The sequence below is a fragment of the Plutella xylostella genome, chromosome Z, assembly GCF_932276165.1.
Source record: "Plutella xylostella chromosome Z, ilPluXylo3.1, whole genome shotgun sequence".
Taxonomy (NCBI): domain Eukaryota; kingdom Metazoa; phylum Arthropoda; class Insecta; order Lepidoptera; family Plutellidae; genus Plutella; species Plutella xylostella.
The window spans coordinates 10,287,732-10,312,343 of NC_064012.1; the positions used below are offsets into that span (position 1 = coordinate 10,287,732).

The 24,612-nt window shown below is 36.3% G+C and overlaps 2 protein-coding genes across 2 annotated transcripts in view; both read right to left on the bottom strand.

The window, feature by feature from the left end:
• Positions 1-23,170, bottom strand: part of LOC125491194 (protein SCAI) — a 51,535-nt gene extending 28,365 nt beyond the window's left edge. The window contains exon 1 of the mRNA XM_048632574.1: positions 22,615-23,170. The gene's annotated coding sequence lies outside the window, so the exon portion shown is untranslated. The remainder of the gene's footprint in view (positions 1-22,614) is intronic.
• On the bottom strand, positions 10,636-11,781 carry LOC119694842 (melanoma-associated antigen E1-like). The gene has a single exon (XM_038122144.2). The coding sequence runs from the start codon at positions 11,779-11,781 to the stop codon at positions 10,636-10,638; it is 1,146 nt and encodes a 381-aa protein (XP_037978072.2).
• Positions 23,171-24,612: the final 1,442 nt, after the last annotated feature.

Sequence of the window (24,612 nt, forward strand, 5' to 3'; positions counted from 1 at the left end):
TTCTATGGCATTGCACTCTCTTTCCTGATGACAGTTAGGGCGTAATACACGTAAACACGTATTATTGAAATTGGAGAAATTACTTTCAACTGGTTTTATTTAATGAGATAATAAACAAATATAATATTATTATATGAAATATGATCATTTCGTTATAAAAATTAAAAATGAATGTGAAAAACTAACAAAAACATTAAAATTACAGAAATAAAATATAAAAACTTTCAAGGTAAGATTATTCTAATTGGACAGTAAATCAAGACAAGCGCTTCCGTTATTCATATTCTGCAAAAAAATATTTTTTCAACGACGTATCACTCATTTCTATTGGTGCTGGTCCCAGCTTCCATATATTGGTGCCCATCATCATTTTATACAGGAATTAAATCTTGATTATCATGTAAATTTATTCAGGACATACAATAAGTAGTAGTAATTCTTCGCCTATGTACAAAATTAATTTATGTGCAATAAAGAATTTATTAATAATAGTTGTTAAGAAAATTAGTTGAAGCAATAAACAAATTTCGATTTTTTATTTTGATTTTGAATAAGTGGACAAGTAGGTATATTGTACTAAAAAGAAGTGCTTTTTAAACACCTTGTGTAAATAAAACAGGTTGAATTATATCCAACTATTTAAATGTAACCAACAAGTAAATAAATTTATCAATTTTCTGGAATCGCACTCTATTTAATTGCTTCCGAACGAACAATTATCACAATTGGAATATAGTAATGGACTGGACCGTATGGATCGGAGATCATAAGCCTTTGAGTCGCAACCTTGAACTTCAGTGGAAACACTGGAAACAATCACTTAGCATCACCACCTCACAGGAACAATAACATTGTGTGTCTTGATATCTCTCGATCCTCCTAAGCAACAATTAAGTAATTTGCGGTACTATTTGTAGATAAGTCTATAAATCATCTTAAAAAGGGAATCCATTATCAATTACCAATGATTGGATCATCGTGGTTATCTTATGCTAATCTTTGTGGTATAAGGTATCTTGGACCTGGCCCAGTAGAAATAATGTTGTGCATAATCACATCAAAAATACTTATAAGCATTTCTCGTGGGATTTCCAGGTTAAAAAGTAGCAAATCAGTTAATCCAGGGTGTCAGCTTACTACATTCCAATATCTTAAAAATGGCCCAGCCGTGAACTCGTTAGTATATAAGATTAAGAAACATCCAGACTAACAAACTTTTACATGAATAATTTTAATAGGACATATAATTATTAATTCAATTGTGTTACTGGCAATGTTAATTTCACAGATTTATCTACTGTTACTCGATAAGACATGATTTTAAACTGAGATCAACAACAACTAGTACACACATGGCGTTTCAATTTAACTTTGCGATAGCAAAATGCAAAGTAATAAGTTGTTTCTTGACACTATCGATCGTACTTTACTTGGATTAGTTGATCAAGTAGTCGATAATACTTGTTTTAATTTTTAAATTATATTAAGCACTAGTTAATAATACTTCGACCGGCGACCGAATGGCGTAGTGGTAAGTGACCCTGACTACTGAGCCGAAGGGGTTCGATTCCCGGCTGGGGCAGATATTTGTTTAAACACAGATATTTGTTCTCGGGTCTTGGATGTGCCCGTAAAATGGCAATAGGCCCGCCCCCTATTACATTGGGACTAATATAACACTCTGGCGAAAAGTGGGTGCAGCAATGCACCTCTGCCTACCCCGCAAGCAAATTAGCTTTAAATAATCGATCACTTTTATTGTTAAAAATGTCTACGATAATAATCTTAGCGTAAGTTTACTACGGATTATCTTGGATTATTCACTAAACCTTGGCTAAACCATAATTTTTGAAGTTCACAAACCCGAATTTGGAGCATGTGGAATTCTTAAACCTACCTACATTATATTAGATTCGTGGTTAGCCTGCGAACAACAAGGAATATATTTCAACAAGCACAAAATCGCCCTCGGCCATTCCATTACATGAGCTTTAAATTAACACATTACTGGTGTTAAAGGGTTAAAATTTAAAACGATAAACGTGTTTGCCTAAATAACACCTCTCCTGCTTTAATCAGGTAAGTAAGGTATTCAGATTAAATTGAATTGCTATTTCATGAAAATTTTGGTATTAATCACGAATTTTAAGTCCTTAAAAATCTTGTTACTTACACATATACACACACACACACACACACGTACGTATGTATTATACGTTTTGTAGTTATTCACATTCACGTACCTTGTCAAACAAACAAACCGCATTTTTTTTTAAATAATGAAGCAGCGACAACTTTTGAAAGGTAAAAAAGTGTATAGCTACTTATCTACTTATCTAGCGGACTCTATTAACAAACAAATGTTCAAATCCATGGCGCGTTTGCTAAACGTGATTACATGAATTAAATCCAGCAATGACGATTATTTTGTAGATATGTTTATAGACCACATTGTATAGCCACATTATCCCTGCGTCAGTGCAGGTAATATATAAATATAAACACTCACAAATTATACTAATGTACTCCCTTGCGGGGTAGGCAAAGGTGCATTGCTGCACCCACTTTTCGCCAGTGTTATATCAGGCCCAATGTAATAGGGGGCGGGCCTATTGCCATTTTACGGGCACATCCAAGACCCGAGAACAAATATCTGTGTTTAAACAAATATCTGCCCCAGCCGGGAATCGAACCCGGGACCTTCGGCTCAGTAGTCAGGGTCACTAACCAGTACACCATCCGGTCGTCTATATGCAGGTAATAATGAACAAATTATTCCATTTGATGGTACGAGTGAGGGGATAAACTCAATAATCTTTACTCAGTCGATAGCGGCAGTAGATCAAACAAAACTGTAGCGCTAACCGCAACTCTATCTCGTTGTGTTAAGCGATTGCGCGACATTCTCGTTCGTTCGATTGTCGATTTCTAGAGTGACCCCAGTAGTGCGGGTAGAGGCCGATCCCGTACATTACTGTGCTTAATCCTAATCCTAACTATCCTAATTATCCTAACTAATATTATAAATGCGAAAGTAACTGTGTCTGTCTGTCTGTCTGTTACTCTTTCACGCCAAAACTACTGAACGGATTTGAATGGGATTTGGTATGCATATGGTCTAGACCCTGGGAAAGAACATAGGCTACTTTTATCCCGGAATTCCCACGGGAAAACGTTTTAATGCGAAGCGAAGCGCGCGGGAACAGCTAGTGTATAATATTTGCAAAACTTTTGAATCTACTTTACAGTTACACTCGCACTAAACAGTGTCTGAATCGGCCCTTATAGGAGAGTCCTGTGTAGAGCACAAACATGATTACACTACGGCTGAAAGCCAAGGTCAGAGGTTACCAATTTAATAAGTCCATGAATTCCATATTTGGGAGATCATTAATTTACGAATATAATTATAATGACCATTATAGTACATTATTCTCTTGCGTCTGCTGTATGAATTACAAATTGGATTTATCTATTAGCTGTTCCCGCGAGCTTCGCTTCGCCTTAAAAAGTTTTCCCGTGGGAATTACGCGATAAAAAGTAGCTTCGAATCCATTGACGAAACAAGTGTACCTACTTAATTCTTTTTAATTATTTACTAATGTATTTATTAGATACTAGCAGTTCCTGCAAGCTTCGCTTTGCCTTAAAAAAATCCGTTAGAATTCTGCGATAAAAAAATTGCTTATGTGTAAATCCAGTCAGCTAACTCCATAGAAAATTTAATTAAAATTTGACATGTAGAGATAACGAACATACACACACACACATACTCACAAACTTTCGCCTTTATAATACTAGTAGGATTGTTTCGTCGAATCCATTGACGAAACAAGTCTATTTATTTTAATGTTATGATTACATATTTAAATTAAAACATTTTTTCTAAATTAGTAAAAGTTCTTATAAAGCTTCAAATTATATGGGTTCCGTAGATTATAAATACATTAAATATTCTCAGCAAACATAACCAACATGTTTTATTAAAATGTTTATATCAAAAAATACTTTTTATATCTCATTGAAACTAACTTTCAATTGTCCACAATTTTTTATCCATATCGAAATAAGTCTAACCTCCCGTGAATGCGCAAGCCATGTTGACAATACGTATCTTCAATATGAATGTCGAACTCAATTCACTGCACTCCTCAGCTTGTTAGCAAATACGCGTTGTAGCATCTTGCAACTGGGGGGGGTCACTCTATCTACAGGGTGTTGCAAAAAGGGTATACTTAGCCGAAAAGGGGTGACTCAGAGGGTCATTCTGAACAACTTTTGTTCTACAAGTTGTGGAAATTCGCGAAAAAAAATATTCATTCTCCATAGTAAAAAGACACGTGACCTACAAAGCTTTCTATGGTTTGTTTTCATTAATTTTCAAAACTTCTAGAAGAAAGTTGTTCAGAATGACCCCCCGAGTCACCTTTTCGGCTTATACCCTTTTTCGGAGTGGTCCTGCACAAGCCACGACTATATATTTCGTTGTATTTAAACGTGCCGATTGCACGAAAGGTCTCCTTCGTCCGTTTTTAGTCAGTAACCCTACTGAGCCGATTGAAAGCAAATGCAAGTTCACACCCGATAACTCTAGCTAGTTAATCACACCTTACCACATGGCCTAGTGTAGGTATTACTTAACCGATCGAGCAGTGAAAATATCTCAACATTCGTATGGCAAAGAGCTAGGGCAGCACGCGCGACCGAGCCTTAAGGGTCGATTACACCTAACGAGTACAGTGGTGAGACAGTATCCTCGGCTGATCCTCGACCAATGAACGGCTAGCAAGTGACCGAGTGCGCGGCCGAGGACACTGACTCGCCACTGTACTCGTTAGGTGTAATCGAGCCATTAGAAATAAGTGTTTACTCGCCACTACTCGAATCGTAAATGCAGATGGACTTGTTTCACTTCTTTACACCGGCTATGTTACCAGTTTACCACTACCGGACCGTGATCTATTCTAGCTCTGCCCAGGATAGTGTAACTCTACTGAGCTAGGCTAGGCTAGAGTTAGAAAGCTAGCAAGACAGTACTTCTGGCTTTGAGTAGACAAAACTATATTTATTTCTGAAAGCCAGTACTTACTACCTTGCTAGCTTACTGACGCTTGCTATCGTCCCTTGAGAACCTAGACTCCTATAGCCACTCCCGAGCAATGAAAACTACCAAGAAACGGCAATGGCAGGTGGAACTTTTTCATTGCCCGCTGGTATATCTACATGACCAAAACTAAACACGAACATTTTCCTTTAGACCGTTCATTGTGACTATGTATTTTTTCTTGTTGTCTTAACGTGTAAAAAAAAAGTTTTGCAATTGTTCTTTAGTTAGTTTAAAAAAAATTATAATATTAAAGGTCACGCAGAGTAAGCGCAGAGTATATATACTTAAATGATAAAACAAAAAACACGAATAATAATGTCTCTCTACCTCTCTACCAACTCGATCGAAGTGGCTTGGCATTGACATTGGGTTTTACTTATTCGGAATCGGCACATTGTAAACAAATAATATGTTGCTGCAAAATTATTTAATAGCAGTTGATGGCAGTTCCCATTACAAATTAATACACGTGCCAAAGAGTTATACAAATATTATAATTTCGTGAAAATTACAAAGTTGCGAGAGCGCCGAGAGCGACAAGAGAAATTTCCGAGAAAAAAATGGACACAACATTCGAAAATATTTATTTATTTATTGAAACATGCAAGTAATAATGTACTTACTATGTTCGGAAATTTGTAGTGGTTGGATAATTAATAGTGTTGTGATTGTGGTGCGTTTCGGAAGAGCCCTACATATCAGAAGCACGATAATGGTTGGCTCATGATAGTAATGACGTTGTTAATTATTTTTTATTAAATATCAAACGCAAATAATTATATTTTAGTAATCAAATTTCATCCCACTTTGTCTTTTTATTTCATTAAGTGGAGTAAATTAATTAATATTATTTACTGTGCTAAATAGTTTTCTGTCCACAAACTAATTTGTTACAAACTAACTTGAATTGTGTTGCATGTAAATAAAGCCTTCGTATGTTTTCAACCATTTTGCTGTGCATATTTATTGCGGAATGTGTGAGTTTTGCTTTACATTTTTATGGTTTTATTTGTAGTGAACCCACTTTATATTTGTGCGAGAGAGGTAGGACGTCACAGTGCCGATGGAAGCGTCATATTTAAACGAATTTTTACACGGATGTATTGGAAATTTTATAAAGGCTTTTAAATTGACAAAGTATTTAACTTAAATTGAGTAGATTACAGGTTTAAAGTGACAAGAGATTTCCATCACTCACATAACACAAAGAGATGGATCACCGAAACAACTGGAGACCTAGGTGAGGGTTACTCTATACTGACGAAAAACGAACTAAAGAAAGCTGTGTCGTGCAGTCGACGCTCAGCGCTGTGAAACTTAGTTGTACCTCTTTAAAGTGACCCCCCAAGACCGGCCGCTTTACATGTCCATCAGTATGGAATCGAAGGTCAATGATGATCATGGATGGACGAGATAGAACCAACTTTACCACAAAGTTAAATAACACTCATTACGTGTTTTAAATAACATCCCAGCCCGGACATTTATTCAACATGATTTATGTCAACCTGTTTTTACATGAGGGTTTCCATCGCAGGTTTCCGTGAGTTCAGGACACATTGAATTAAAACTTCAGTGCCGTGACCACTAGCCCTGAAAATCTCGTTGAAACGCTGCGCGTCGCGATAATTGGATAAAACAAAATGGAAAGTCATTTTTAGTTACAGTCAGTTTACTTCCACGTACGGCTTAGTTTATTTATATTTTCTGTGATTTTTTTTAATCCACTGTCAACGTCTCTGAAATCTAAAAGTTAGAGTTTTGGTTCTAATTAAGTATCGTATAATTATGTTTATACACCAGAAAGGCAGTTAAATTTCCTCACCGAAATATCAGCAAGGCCAGTACCCTAGTCAATAATTTATCATCGCTGAAGTACAGAAAATCAAATTGCATTACAATACCATTATAATAGCCAATATAACCTAATGCAATTTCATGATCAGACGACAGTTACATTAGTTCTGAAAGTAGGCTAGTTTAGATGAATAGGTATACAGGTATAGAAGCACATACAGTATACATCATCATCATCATAGCGACGCATCACGTACAGTTTACATGGACACTTAATTTCATTCATAAACTAATTATTTACATGTAATTTTAACAGTACACCTGTATGTTACCTTACCGAGTCAGAATTATTGACATACCTAACTTGTATGGAACTGACAGAGGTTGACCGAAACCGATAAACTTCCGATAAACAATATTTATTAGGGATTGTTGATTGCTAATGATTTGATGGTGGTAACTGGTAACGCATTAAAGAATTTTATATCCTAAGACTTAGTCACCACGATTGTTGTACAATTATAGTATTCCCCTTTTTTGGGAAAATGGTAATAGTGGGTTGCACTAGCAAAGTATGATAGCAAAGCTAATATGCAACTAAGACGTATATGGAAGAAAATAACGTATCATTTTCTCATGTTAGAATACCCATTAGATAAAGATCCTAACAATAGCTCGTACCTTTTTATTAAAACGTGAAATTGGAAACCATAATGCGGAAAGATTTTAACAATGCACGTCTTTTATCTTCTACGTATATAAAAATCTCCTGCCTCTGTATGACTGACTTAGAATTTACGCACATACGAAACTATATTAACCCATTCTCTTGAAACTTGTAGTTAATGTTCTTTGTATGACGTAGGTACCCGCTATAAGAAAAGATTTACCAAAATTTAACCCCTAAAAGCTAAAGGGGTTAAAAGGGGATTGTTTTGTAGGGGGAATAGTGTATGGGATACGGCGCTGCCACATGAAGGGGATATAAGGGAATTTTGCTACTATACCTAATAACAAAAAAAAATCCTTGGGGGGGGGACAGGAACGGGAAAAAAACATATTACACAAACAAAGGTTGGTTGGAAGAAATTGCTTCTTGGCAATAAGCCCGAATTGTATACACTACTTTTAAGTCCATTTTTTTGTAACTGTTTATTTTAGCATACAAAAAAGTGTTCATAAATAAATAGATTAACGAGAGAATTTTCTTCACGGGAAGGAAAGCATTCTAAGGCGAAGCGGATCTCGCGGCGGGGCAGCTAGTTAACAATATAATCCGTGGCGAGGAAAGCCCCACACGCGGCGATGTCACTACTTTAGACTGACAGCCATTGTCCACCTCTCATGCTCATGTATGAAAAATTTAATTCATCCTGCTATTTGTTTTCATTTTTCATCTATAATGCAAGGGTTGAAAACTACTTTCGAGATTGTAGGTAGGTAATTATTTTTAAAATATCCTTACCAATCTCCGAGAGACATCATCTAATTATGTTGTCATATTACGTGTGATTGAATGGTTTTTGGTTAGCATAACATTATTCATCGATAAATTTGCCCTCAATGTGTCGTCGCGCCGTCGAGAAAGACAAAGTTAACAAGCTTATAGCTCTTTCCATCTTATAACGAGATAAGTGACTTATTTGTATGAAAATCATACCATATAGAGTCATACATAATGCCGTAACTATAACATACTCGCCAAAGAAAGACCGATAAATTTCTTCTGTGGTAAATATAGGCAGCAGGCCTATGAACAAGTCAACGAGTCCACCCTCCGTCAACGGCAAAAAAATAATAAACTCACGACTCTCACGAGCAATGTATGGTAATATTCTGATCCGCAATTAAAATATTCTTAACTGTATTGCAGACGGCATCTTTCAAACTAAAGTATTTTCCGTTTAGGAGTAATTTTGGTTCTATGTCATCGGAACTTTTTCATTGCTCGCGAATATAACAACCCCGTTGATTTTTTGTTGTTGAAAACATTTGGAACTATAGCTTTTATTTAGATTTCTTTAGATTCGATTCGTAGGCATTCCTGCCAATACATTTACAACAACGTTTTCAAAACGATACATTCGCTTTCCAAATTTTGAAATACAACAAGCAGGAATACGGCACCTGGATAGTAGTACTGTGCGGTTTCGACTCAGAGCTGGGGGGTCACACTAATGACAAAAAACATAGCATCGAAGCGCTCGGCTACGCGAGCCTCGACTCCAGCTCCTTGTATTAAAGGGGCCTATTGCACGACAGCTTCTCTATCGTATACAGGGTGTTGCAAAAAGAGTATACTAAGCCGAAAGGGGGTGACTCAGGGGGTCATTCTGAACAACTTTTGTTCTACGAGTTTTGGAAATTCGCGAAAAAAAATATTAGTTCTCCATAGTAAAAAGTCACATGGCCAACAAAATTTATATGGAAAAGAATTTTTTGTTTTCGTGAATTTCCAAATCTATTAGAACAAAAGTTGTTCAGAATAGCCCCCTGAGTCACCCCCTATCGGCTTAGTATACACTTTTTGCCACAACCTGTAGAGTAAACCTCCTGCTGCCATGGTATTTGAGTATCTGCAGATAGATCGCAAGGGTGCATAAAGGATCCGCATCCACATACGGTGACACAAGCTCTAAGTTTACACGAAAATCCGCCCGCATCCCTTTATCACAGCCATTCCTTACCGCGACCACAGCTAGTAGCGTAAACACACTCACGACTATAGGCGAGGGATGAAAAAGTTCCAACTACAAACTGAAATAAAAAAATACAAAACATTTTTTTTTCTAATTCTAATATTTTAATCGACATAAAATTAATACAAAATGTCGACATAAAGTTATCCCAATTAAAATATATAAAGGTATATATAATGTATTTTTTCTTACTTGTCGTAGATTTTGAGCAATCTTTGAGTGTCTTTTTATTTGAATTAATTTAAAAACTAAGTTACATATAAAATAAAAAATAATGACAAATGAAGTACAAGCAAAAATAATTGATTTCGTAACTAAACCATTTATTTTGGCCGTAGTTTAATTATTTAATAGTATTTTAATTAAAAAGACACACAAAGATTGTTTACCTTTTTCGCCAAATAAGAATATTTACAAATAATTACGTTTTTAGTCGGTAAAATCTGATGCGCTGTTAATATGTAAAAATCCCAGAGAAGGTAAGTAAAAATGTATTTGAATGTTGCAGGCGGCGCGGCGTTATTAAGCTAGCTATTTTCGTTTAGGAGGATTGGTGTTTTGCTCACTGGAACATTTTCATTGCTTGTTTGTGTATTTACTTTTTGGCGAAGAAGCTAGTACTTATCAGTGCAATTTATGTTAAAATTCTTTATGAAAGTTAATAATGAGTTGAAGATGTTTCAATTTAATTTAAGTTGCCATGATGAAATGCAAAATTTCGACATACAGTCTCATTTCTTCATAAATGAGTTCTTCGCAGGATCCTTGTTTCAAAAATAAAGAGAAACAGTACGATATAAATAACTTACCTACTTCTAGGAAATACATCACGGTAGCGTTCAATGCAATATTACTTAGTGACAAAGATAAAGTTGTCCGTTACTTTTTAATAACAGTATAATTTTATGAAAAACTGGCTGTTGTACCATATTTTAGAATATTTTTTCGTGGAAATGTACTTTGAAAGTACGCAATTAACTTCTTGGTCTCACCCGAGCGATCTATAGAACATATATTTGTTTTAAAAAGTACTTACTCCAAGAACTTTTCATATTCCTCGTCGTCGTAGGTCACCACCCTTATAGGTCCATGCCAGGCGACAACGTGACTGGGGGGGGAGATGCCGAGCGTCAGGCGCTGGATAGTGTCACTGTCCATATACTGGAACTCGCGAGGTACACTTGACAGCGGCTGCATAGGCTTGGCCTTAGACGTTGACGGGTACTCCCCAGGTAATTTCGATATAGCCGGCAGAACTCTGGCTTTAGACGTAGATGGTTGCTCTCCATGTAAGTTCGACACAGGTGGTAGACACCTGGCTTTAGACGTAGACGGTTGCTCCCCATCTAAGTGGGGTGGGTGAGTGCTAGCATGGGACTTAGACGGGTACTCCCCAGGTAATTTCGACACAGGCGGCAGAGATCTGACTTTAGATGTAGACGGTTGCTCCCCAGGTAATCTGGCTTTAGATGTAGACGGTTGCTCCCCAGGTAATCTGGTTTTAGATGTAGACGTTTGCTCCCCAGGTAATCTGGCTTTAGATGTAGACGGTTGCTCCCCAGGTAATCTGGTTTTAGATGTAGACGGTTGCTCCCCAGGTAATCTGGCTTTAGATTTAGACGGTTGCTCCTCAGGTAATCTGGCTTTAGATGTAGACGGCTGCTCCCCAGGTAAGTTCGACACTGGCGGGAGAGGCCTGGCATAAGATGTAGACGGGTACTCCCCAGGTAAATTTGACACAGGTGGATTAATCCTGGCACGAGACCTAGAAGGGCGCTCCCGAGGTAAGTCCGACACAGGCGGAAGAGATCTTCCATGAGACGTAGACGGGTACTCTCCATGTAATTTCGACACAGGCGGGCGAGATTTGGCATGAGACTTTGACAGATTCTCCTCAGGTAATTTCGACACAGGCGGGAGAGACTTAGTACGAGACGTAGACGTGTGCTGACGAGGTAAGTCCGACACAGACGGGAGAATCCTGCCATGAGACGTAGACGGATGCTCCCGAGGTACGTCCGGTGGGACAGTCCTGGCATGAGACGTAGACGGGTGCTGACGAGGTAAGTCGGGTGGGATAGACCTAGCATTAGACGGTTTTTCCCTTGGTAAGTCCGACACAGGCGGAAGAGGCCTGGCCTTAGACGTAGACGGGTGCGCGCGAGTTTTGTCCGACATGTTGGACCGAGCGAGCGGAGGTCGGGAGGTGCAACACCGGCGGCAGCGAGACACCGACTGACGCGGGCTGCACCGCCGCCTGTTGAATACACCCCGCAGCCTCCACACGCCGGACCAAGGGCTCGATTCTCGATACATCTATCGAGAATGTTTACCTATTCTTGAATTTTTTATTGAGAGGCGTATAATCTGTATTTCATCGACTTTTCTTTTATCTAGAACTAACGGGAAAAAGCTTGAATTTCACGACCGGTGACCTTGACATTTCGTCCTATTCAGTTACGTTTCCCGATTTCCACATAGGTAACATGGATACACACACATTTTGAAGCGCTCGGTACTACATAGGGGATTCCAACAGGTGGGTATTTTTATCACCGAATTGATTAGAAACGCCTCTCTTTTGTAGGCCATTCATGATGTACATGCACAGATAGCTGAGCTTCAAAACGGAGTTATTTTAATTACTAAATAGTTTTTTATCTGAATTGATCGAGATTGTTCTCAGCCAAGTTCATCAAACAAATATCTAAAGCCGAATTCCGCTCATATCTGGTAAATATGGCCGTACTATACTAAGTTATGATGGTTGTATGTAGGTGAAGTGTGTAACCCGCAAGCAACGAGTCAGACTACAGCTTTACGACTGCGATGTATCGGATATCAGAATACCAACGCGATAGTTTCGTAGACCGAAGAAGCGCTCTTAGCTTTCAGACCGTTCTAAGAATCACTGAAAGGCGAAGAGCGCACTCACCCAAATTGCTGATACTTACCTATGTCATATCGCTTTAGAACCGCTACCGTGCGCGATTACCGGGTGCACTGAGTTCAAAACACTTTCTCTTTGATATGATATCCGCAAATCTAGAGTGCTCCCCCCAGAGTGCGTTTGACATCTTCCGCTTCCATTATGTGAGAGTTGACGATCGAAAATACCTAACTTCGACTTTATTTTACTCGGATTTCGAATCAGGAAATTATTTCTCTTTCACATATTGATACAACTAGTGAAATCATGTTTCAATATTTCACGTTATCAATGTATTGGAACACTATTAAAATTTAAAGTTTTCGTTGAGATTACCCCGACCAGCCATACCTTTTAATAACAACAACAACAACACAGTACATCCGATACAATATATTCCGATATTCTCCAGTCACGTCAGTTCGATTGTGTCATAATCTCCATACAAGGTAAGCGGTTCTTGTCTAGTGCTTTATTGACTTTGCACCTCACTTACCTGGTTGCGATTTACGTACGCAGTAGGTATTGAGGTTTTTATTGTTATACGAGTAGAATGGAACTATCAGTTATACAGAATGTTGCAAAAAGGGTATACTAAGCCGAAAGGGGGTGACTCAGAGGGTCATTCTGGACAACTTTTGGTCTACAAATTTGAAAATTCATGAAAATTAATAAATATTTTCACGCGACTTTTTACTATGGAGAACGAATTATTTTTTTTCGCGAATTTCAAAAACTCGTAGAACAAAAGTTGTTTAGAATGACCCTCTGAGTCACCCCCTTTCGGCTTAGTATACCCCTTTTGCAACACCCTGTATAGCAGGGATATCGTTACGATCAACATAAATCGTCATCATCATAGGGTTTTATTATTGCTTCACCTAGGCACTGCCAAGTAGGCAGTGTAGTCCCCCGTGTTATACATTATTATTACTATAAACGCGACCGGCAATCTTTGATTATTATATAATAAAAGCCGGCAATTAAATACTTAGGTACTTTCAGCACTGTTCCCCGTTACATTTCACAGCGTTTTCTTTTTAAAAGCTGATGATTTAGTATGGTAACAATATTGAACTATCCGCGGTTTCCTGATAAAAATCCTTTCCGTATAGGTACATAGAATCAGCGTCGCGGTGTCGGTTGAATATTTGATGAACAAATGCTCGTAGGGGTTGCACTTAGATTAACAATATACGAAGAAGATGGACTGTTAGTGCTAAAAAACGTCTCTGTAAGTAAAAACCCACTTCTACCACTTAGCTCATATTTTTAATGATTTGACATGATTTGTGACCTTATTTATTGGTACAATGGTTGTCATTAGGTTGAACTTAAAACGGTTTGACAGTAAACAAAATGAGGTTTTTTTATTTGTTTTTGTAAGTGACACACCATCTTGTTGGCATATTATGAATACAGGGTGACTTTTTAGTCAGTAACGAAATTGTAATATAACATTCCTTGGTTAAAAATATAACTTACGTGTATTTTCTTTCAGTACCTTTCAGTACTAAAATTATAAGATATTGGCACACAAAGTTTTCTCCAGAAAACCAAGACTCATGGTCACCGTGCGCGAGTAGCGCGAGTAGCGCGTCTGGCCACGCCCACTTGCCCGCGAATCCTAACTAAGCGAAAGTACCTAATTGTGTCTGTCTGTCTGTTACTCTTTCACGCCCAAAACTACTGAACGGATTTGAATGAAATTTGGTATACAGATGGTCTCGTCCTTGAAAAAGAACATAGGCTACTTTTTATCGCGGAATTCCCACACGAAAACTATTTAAGGCGAAGCCAAGCTCGCGGGAACAGCTAGTTTCAAATAAATTCATAAGTTGCTCAATGATTTTCCCCATACTTTTAAATAAAATATGGATTGATTATGGATTTTAACAGATAGTCCTTTAATAAATACCTATAACAGATCGATTAAATACGATCTTAAACGATTAGTTAGGATCCACTTCCGTTTTCACGACTTTGTAGTTGGACTGTAAGTAACAATAAGTATTTAGAATTTTAAGTTCTCATTTTGAGTGAATGTTTTTTATAATGTTCTTATGAGAAATAAAGTACCTTAAACCTTAAACCTTAAACCTACTTTCAAGGGGTTAGAGTTAGAACCGTCAAATTGCAATAAAAAATCCAAATCCAAGGGGACCTTACCGCAACACCGTAATTAGCACACACTTCCTCAATCACTGTATGATGAAGTATCAAATTGTTCGAAGTGGAGTCCCTTCTACACATCTACACAAAGTCTGGCACGTCACAACACTTTCAACTCATTGTATTTTAATTTATTTAACACCACAATGTAATTTTTCACTTCCTCGAAAGCGACAATTATCTTATTTCTGAGGTCTGCGAGATTTTGGGACTCTTCGACATACCTACTCCTACTCTTGGTTAGAATACATTTAGCACACACACACAAACACAACACAAGTCGGCCCGGGGCCGGGGTGCGCGCGCGTCGAAAGAAAAAGGGTTTTTGAGTAAACAGAGACACGTGTGACGCGGCGGTGCGCAGGCGACTGACGTCAGATCGATGACGCATTACCCATTAGCGGCGGCATCCTTTGCAAAATGAAGCTCCGCCCCTTTCTCACGCTAAACGAGAGTTTATTGGTTTATGGCGGCAATAAGGTCTAATTTCGGCTTTGTTTGTTTCGTGAGAAACCTATCGCTTTTAACATTTATTGCTCAGTGACTCAGTGACCATATTTTACCAATATTTCGGGATACAAAAAAAATAAATCATGAAAAATTTACCTACTAATTTTTTCATTGAAATCGACTCTATTGTACATACCTAACTCATGGAAAAAATTTCGTTAGTGACTAAAAAGTCACCCTGTATAAGGGGTTGCGTCATGAATACAGGCACTACTTTTCTTTACTTGAGTGAACCTAATGAAGTAAATAGGTGGAAGTAGTAGTCTTAATAGAATTTACCTATCGTCAACTCAATTTAAAATGTTACGTCGAGTGCAAATGTAAACGGGCAGAAACTGGCTGCGAAGGTGCATCATTAAAGATATAGGAAACTGGAAAATATATAAGTATAGGTATATCCAATCAAAAACATAAATGTGAAATGAGAGCCAAGTTCAATATTATTATAAATGCCTTGGTTGTTGACTACAACGACAAAAGAAGTGAGATCTAAATGGGTGCCAAGTTCAATGGTCAGTCCTGAAATTTATTTATAAGTAACAGTATAATATTATCATATCTTCTTATAACATAAAATAATGTATTGTAGCCTAAGGTCTGATTTGCCTAGTTTTTATACACCTATCAACGAAGTATTATGTTCGAATTAATAAGAACCGACAAATTCTTGTTGGTATAACTTGTGATAGCTATAGGTAATTTATATATGAAAACTAGCCAAGACAATACGTTAATGAAGGATATGTCTGAAAAAAAATCAGCATCTCACTACTGTATCATTGCAAGCATCAGAAGCTTAATTCACACGAAAGCCTTTTTTTATCAAGCTGTTTTAATTTTTTGTTCTTGTGAGAGATTTGATACCTTAGTGGGTAATAATGCTGGTTTTTATGTTAAATCTTATAATTTGCAGGATTCACCATGTTCAAATCGTATATAAATAATCTACTGTGACTAGTTTTTAAAGTAACTATCACTCAAGTGAAACTTTATAAAGTAAATAACTAGATTAAGCAACCGCAGCTTCGGAAGTCGTACTTGTTTAGTCTGATGAACAGTTACGTTGTTATTCTTGTATTTCAGTGCAACTGTGGCGTTTTCTCTATTCAACATTAATTAAAACAAATAATTTGCGTTTTACTTAGCTGAATATTTAAAGGAGAATCTATTTAAAATGCTAACCTAACAAGTCACAACCTACCGTTCTAATCGAGCTAAATAAAACTGTTTTAAAAACAACTTCCTTTTGAAAGCAATTTTTCCCAAAACTGTTAAATAGGTATATTGTATATTAGCACCCAAGAAAATACCGCATTTTTTTTGTGTACACAATTTCCGTCTTCGGACGAAAGAGATATTTTTTATACATAGTTTTTTCAGTGAATTCACGGACGGCTGTATAATAATCATGTACTTACTACCTGTTTAGCAGTAGTATCCTTATGACCTCACTGTGAATAAACTTTGAACGTATTAATTGTTCAATAATTATGATATTATGGATTCACAAAAAATACGAATTTAGTATTATAGCTTATATTACTAAATTCGTATTTTTGTGAATTTCTGAAGGTACGATTTAAGATTTCGGCAAATGCCTACTCATTAGTTTTCCTATTTTGAAGTTTTCTCATTTATACTTAGTACTAATTAATGTCTATTTTCGTTTGGACAAGAATAATGTTGTTATCCAGATCAAAAGTAGGTGTATTATTCCTCTTGTACCGCCCACGCTTGTTTTCCCAGACTTTAACGAGTATCCGTAAGCAAATTTTAAGGTTGATTAAAAGAAACGACAATAATAAAATACAATTAATTAAAGACTAAAATAAACAAATAGCGTGTTGTAACCCTCGCTATAGTTATAGAAATATAGCTTAAATACTGCTGTCAGCAGTCATTAAATTCACATAATATAAAAAAGATGTTTTGAAATGGTATTTTATATTATTAGTGCGTAATTTTTTATGTTCCTGTTATAAATAAGTACATATAATTACAATTACAGCGATTTTTGCGCTGAGATGGAGATCCATAATTTAATATTAATAAAATGCAATTACGTACGTAAAATATTACTTAGGTACGTGTTTTATGTTGTCAACTCATGGTAGGAGTACTGGATGAAAACGTGATTGGATATATTTTTTACTGAGAATCTGAAATCTTTAATCTATAAGACGACGCCGGCTTCACCAAGAAGCTATTTAAGTATCCAGTATGCCTGAAGAGCGTTATACCTGTATTTCTCTGAGATAAGATTGAAAATGAAGTTACTACACTGCCGGGCAATGAAAAAGTTCCACTCTAAAAATGCCAACAACAAACTACCCCAATTTTTTCAAAGATTGAATTTAAAATTGGAACAATATTTATAACCGATTTCAGTTGGTAATATCCTGATGCTCTGTTAAATGTACTTCAATTTTGCAGAAGACGGCCTTTTCCGTTTAGAAGTAATTTGGTGCTTTTCTCAGTGGAACCTTTTCATTGCCCGTGAGTGTGTATTGAACTATTATTTTGGAAAGCCTTCCATTGGATACAAAATGAAGAAAGGTTATCAATTATGGTTGTTTGTGTTAGAACGAGAAAAAATGTTTGCTGAAAATGCTTTTAACTGCATTAAGGTCAATTTTAGAGAGAGGCTGTGTGGATACGAAATTCATGTAATAATTCATAATTGTTTTATTGCCAATGACTTAAGCGAAAATAATCTCATTTAAATGTTCAATTAAACTAGATACCTAATTATGTCGAAAACACACGTACATTCCACTTCCAATCTACAATTTCGATAAATTAAATCTAAATTCTGAAACTTGTTGCATTCCAACTCATGTTTCTAAAAACAAAATTGAGATATTATGCCTTTGACATTAAATAACCATAACTTTTAGTGTACGCAAATGAAAATATATATGTCGCGGATTAAAAGAAGATTCAACCAGATGCCTGCGACATATACAAGGATACAAGGATCCAGGTATAGGTACCTATACGATATACCTGTTGACTAAAAGGCTATTTCAAGTTTAGATGGTGTTCTACAATTTTGATAACAATTAGATTACGAAGTAGCCGCATGATACCCGGGGGGTCACTTTAGCTCCCAATAACGAAGTTTCGGAGAGTTGCTACGCTTACCTCGACTCTATCTTGTTGCATTAAACGCACCTATTGCATGAGATATCTCGTTCGTTTTTTGAAAAGCTAGAGTAAGCCTCCCGGTACGTCTCAATATACGGGAGCGTATTACATATTACTAAAACTTGTGTAAACTATCCATAGACTTAGTAATAAATAACGGTGCAGTTTACTAACTGGTACGAAGGGTTCTATGTACATTACGACCATATTGTAGGACGTTAGGATACTTATACTCTCCTATTGATAGTTTTACTGAATTAATACATACACATGTGTAAATAAATAAAATAATATAATTAACTGACTGGGTAATTGTAGCAATTGTGAATGCACTAAATGAAAATAATTGATCATAACTTTAAAAAAATACGAAATAAAATTTAAAAAATATTTTTTGTCTATTTTATATCTAATTTTTTGTTTTGTAACAAAATCATTCGGTCTAAGCAAAATCTATAGATTACATACCTAAAAAAAAACTTTTTTGCCTTCAGAATCGACATCATTGATCCGAAACGGTTCCAATATTCCTTACCATATTTTTGAACCTGCTCGACTTTAAATCAGTATCTCGATCTAAAGCGAGGTTTGTAAGGACATTCGATACGGCTGTCACAGGCTTTGAGGATTGCGGGTTTTTTTAGTTCCAAACTAGGAAACACAATTTCGTTCTTTTTTCATACATTTTGTAGCGAATCCAATTTTGGATCGAATGTGATGAGTTTCTACGTAATCGCTGTTCCATAAAGTCTGTTTTTTAATCTCAATACTTATTAAATTGTCAGATTCTGAACGGTTCATCAACTGTCGATTGTCCCGCGATTAAGTGACGCATCGTTCTATTGGCGGGTCAATCTGTTGATGAACGTTAAAAATCTTTTAATTTAGTAGGTATCTGAGATTAAAAAACAGACATTAAATCCGTGTTATTTTAGCACAACTACATCATGTTCATAAGATGCCGGTAGACTGAAATTTACAATAAGGAAGCTCGGCTCACCACCCGCTTACAACTTCCATCGCGACAACTTACACAGGGTGCAACAACTTTGTTTGGAAACATCTCCAAGGCGCCGACGGAAACAAGCGTTTCTTATCGTAACTCTGTTACCTACTACCTACACTGCACTTCATAACAGTAACTAACTGTTAGATAACTTTCGCTTATCGTTTGTGAATGTTTGTTGTTAATCTTTAAAAGGAATTAAAATTATTCTTCTTTATTTAGGTGTATTATCACCGGAAGGTTTAAAAGCTTAGAAATTATGGAAAAACAATCGGCGGGGTGGAAAAATATTTCAAGGTGACGCTAGCTCGCGGGCAACAGCTAGTCTATAACAAATAAAACTAAGTTCTATGATTTGATTCTTGTAAAAAGCATGATTGTAAGTGCAAAATTAATTAAAATTGAAATAACAATGTAAACACTCTAGTTAAAACCTTTTGAAGGTGCTGACTATTTTCTCTTATTGTAATTTAACTTGACTTTTCATTGATATTTCCTTTCGTATTTAAAATAAATGGGGAATTTACGTTGCAAAATATCAACTACGATTTCAATGTTGGCAGGTAAATATTTGCTAACAAGCTTTGAAATGAATTTAGATCCTTATAAAGTATACATTATATATTTTATGATTTTCTTGCAATTCCCACATTTACTGTTTAAAAAATGCCAAGTAAGTGACGCCAATTATTTGATATTGTTCTGAAATTTTAATATAGTATAAGTACTTATACATTTTTTTTGCTTTTGTCTCAGCTTTATTTTACAAGAAGAGCAGGACCATACCATCCGATGCGACATCGGGCTTCCATCTTTTGAAGTAAAAATGCCGAGGAAAAATCTTTTGACTAAGTGGTGGTTTGTAGGTCATTACTTATTTCGTTTTACAGAGATTTTTACGCAACTAAAATTAGTTCTTGGAGAAAAGTGGTAAGGTAAGTAATTTTGTGCTTGAAATGCATGATCGACGAGGTCCTGAACAGGACAAATACTCACGAATCCAAATTAAATTATTCAACCGATTTTGACTTTTTTATGTTAACTTATTTGTTAACTTCGCATTTGAGTTCATAAGAAAACGTCATATCGGAAAAAACGCACTAGATATTGGTTATTTATAAGCTCTAAGATACGTTAGGGGTATAATCCAGGTTATCTCCACATCTTAAAATAATTTCAATACATGTAATCAGATTAAAGTACCTACCTATGGTGAATTTGCTATCACATTTATCTCCAAGCACAGAGTGTTTATAATAATCCGCTCTAAACAAAAAAATCATTATTGTCAATATGAAGGACGGTCTAAACTGGAAAATGTCAACCCTGAAGCGGCATTTATTTTATTGCATTCAACTATTGCTTGTATGGGCAAGAAAATGGCGTCGTCTAAATGGGCTTTTATTCGCTATCGCTCTTTGTTCAACAGCACAATATTAATAAAATGTGAGGACAATACTTGTACTGTAAAGTCACAACAAAATATAACTGGGAAGTAGGTATTCATATAAACTTATAAATAACAGATAGTTACTTATAAATAACAAGATACTTAAGTAGGTAAGAACTAGTTATAAATCATTTAGCTTACACAAAAAACAGCTTATATTCAATTTAGGAAGGTAAACTAAATAGTAACGAATTACGAAAATAGAAAATATATTATGTACGAAATACACTAATGGAAAATGGAATTAACTTGAAAAGTTGGTCTTATAAATAATACAACGGGAAACTGAATAGATATACTAGTTATATTTTTTCCTTGGTCAAGTAAGTAGTATATATAAAAAATATAAGGACTACAACAACATTTAAAAAAAGTGGATTTCTAATATAGTGTCCTCAAAATATCATATTCATTTTAATTACATAATTTAACACAGATTTGAGTCGTGGTACCCTAATGGATAAGAGTTCGACTCTCACTCTGGAGGCCGAGTGTTCAAATCCTGGCATGTACCATTGTATTCTTTTTAATTGAAGACTTTAAGTACATGTAAGTAACACACTAAGATGTGCTAAATACGAATAGTACAGTAGATAGATAGGATTCGTGACCTACCACCCACGTGAGTCCAAATGTACAGTCTGGTGCATAAGTAGCTGTACACTTTTGTACCTTGTCAAACTCACAAACTGCCTATTCAAACATTGACGGTTTGTTATGTAGTCAGTACGACAAGGTACAAAAGTGAACTTATAGCTACTTATGCAGCTGACCGTACGCACAGCAAAAAGCTGACTGACTACCCGTTCGAGTGTAACAGTCATGAGCATAATATTTGTTATGTATGTATGTATGTATGTATGCCAGTGTACAAATTTAAATTTATGCTTTTATTTTCATTTATATTGCAGGTTTCATTTATATACCATCTAAATACAGGGTGATTTTGTAGACGCGCATAATATTTTCACCGCGTGTTCTCCTAGTCATACTGACCAACTTTCATTATTGGGAAAATCCTGAAATCGCGAAAAAAAATGTGGTGAAAATATTATGCGCGTCTCCAAAATCACCCAATATAAATAAAATGAAGGATCTAATGAGGCATATTTTAATAATTCACCTACCTATTTAATACTTAACTCATACTTAACTGTATACATACACAGACATTAATTAATCAGTTTTTAACTAAGTAGGTATACGTATTTATCTATTCTAATTAGGTTTACTAATTATGCAGTCGTAGTCGTGTGAGTCCATAACTAGATTGATTTAGTACTCTCGCTAAAAGCATACCACTATTCGTGTCTCATCGAAAAAGACGTAGGAACGTATCTAGTGCTCCTAATTAGGTTAAGATACTGTAACCTAAAAACAATAGGAAGTCCGTCACAGACTTAGCTAAGCTTATCTGCTAATACTTGACCTCTTTCCGTGATAAATAGTTTATTTATAGGTTTTATTAATAGAACAGTTATTGTAGTACCGTAGTTGTTGTAGTACGCGAGACATACGCATAATCACTGTCTCTGTCTGTACGTCCCTCTCTAACATAAATTAATAGACAGTGCGGAACACTTCATAACCTAATTATTAGTTTACTATTACAGGGAGCTCCACATGGCGTTTTGTTGAATGAAATAGTTTTAATCACTGTATTTGCAATACGCCAGTGTGCCGCAATGGATCAATAGCATTTGTAGCAATTGTGAACATCTCCCGGTAAAGCTACCGCGTCCAAACTTTTCAAGTTATTTCTCACTACAATTCACCGGAAAAAAAGTTAGTTCTTACCTCCGGCAGCGTGCTCGTGGCCTGTCGCTACGCTTCCATCTCACTAGTTTTGTGTTTTATCACTTTATAAGGCACTATCTTGGTTTGGTTGCGGTCTAAGGGCCGCGGTTACCGAGAAAACGTAGGCACATTATATTAGTGGCCACCCCTGTATAGCGTAGGGATGGGACACGCGGGTCGGATCTAAATCACCGACTCTTTTCCCAGTAGCTGTTACTGCAAGAGCCTGTTGGGCCTGAAACTGTGTGCAAATAATCAATCCGCCCAACTAGTAGGTACCACATGATTTGACTGTGAGTGACTATGAAGTGTAGTTGGTTGGCAGAGAAACTGGGGTAAAGAGATCCGGGTTTGAATCGATAGCCCCATGTCTAGCGTCAGTCGTCTGGCGTGCCTGAACGCATGCGCCCGTGTCTGCGGCCTCGCCCTTTGTCCGTCGCCTGAATGGGTGACGTCACGCGATCACCCCGAGGGAGCGGGAAGTGCTAATCGCCCCTTACTTCTTACTACGAGTAGGTAACGCTCGGCTGGATTACCGCGCGTACACAATGATGCTGATACATGAATAAATGTTTTGATACAGTATTTTTGTTTTATTTTTATATCAGTACTTGACTATTGTTTTTGTTGAATATTTGAACATATGTAGATATGGATAAATATTGGTTAGAAAATACGATCTCCTTAAGTATCTTTGATTTTGATTTCGACCGATGTCTAAAGCGGCAGCTTTGAGAAAAATCAAGGGGACGCTTGCTGAATGTAACAAGATCTCAAAGTCCCTTTCATAAAAGAAGGAAGTAACTAGCTAGATATTTCGCAGTATGCGGTAGCCATACAATTTTTCCCATGTGAAATGCCAAAAGGGGTAGGATTCGTTTTTAAACCCCGATGGACAAATTGGGGGTGTTATGAGTTTAACGTGCCTGTATATCTCTGTGTGTGTATCTGTCTGTGAAGCTCCCAAAGGACGTGTCGTTTTATTATTTAGGGTCATTACGTAGATATTTTTACCTTACCGTGTTCTTAGCCATTTTTCATAAAAATCGGTTAAGCCCTTCAAGAGCTATTCGATTTTTTATGGTCAATGTTAGGGGTTTTAAACGGTGGTTAGATTTATTATAATTTCCTATAACTACCCACTACAGCTCAGTATACTTAGTAACGGTTATTATGCATATTGCACTTGTGTCTGTGTACAATCTACGTACTCGATACATTACACAATTATCAACTGAGCTTTCATTCACAGTTAATAATAGAGTACGGGTACCATTTTGATCAAAGAACAGGTCATTATGTGCAATTTACTCGTATTCGTAGTCAATACTCCATATCACACATCGTTTTATGTTGACATCGGTCGTGTAATTGCATGCCTTTGAAATATTTTATTTTTCAGCTTGAAAATGTCCTGAAATATTTAGGTGTGGGCAGGTTAAACGATCAGCTTTGTGGTGTTTTAATAGTTTTCAGGAAATTTAAATTTTTTCCGTAATATTTAAGTCCTTGGAACATAATAAATATGTATTTTGTAAATTTTGTTTTGTAAAAAATTAAAATGATACAATTATAAAATCGCACATTTTAATAAAAAATCATTAATGTCCATAGAAAACTTTACCATAACAAGATCATAACATGCTTATTAATAGTAATTTTAAAACCCAGTATCACCCAGTATTACATGGTATAAGAGATGGAACATGATATTAATTTTTATTAGGCCTTCGTGCAAAGTTTATGGCATGCCTCACTGCCAGTTTCAACTATCTATCGATAACTGGTAGTAACTTTCCATATGTCAAGTAACTACCTTATCGATCATTGAGTATGAATGGTCTGGAGACGAAATAGGCAGACGTTCCCCTCTGCCGGGGTAGTAGGCCAGAAAAGCCCACCGATTTATAAAAACTAGTTGCAGTCTCAATTTTCACTAGACTCAATCTAGTTGGCAAAGCGTTCATTTCATAGAAAATGATTTGTTTACATACTAAA

Bases quoted from the DNA above. Each gene is read 5' to 3' on its own strand.
- LOC119694842 (XM_038122144.2), bottom strand. From the start codon at position 11,781: ATGTCGGACAAAACTCGCGCGCACCCGTCTACGTCTAAGGCCAGGCCT.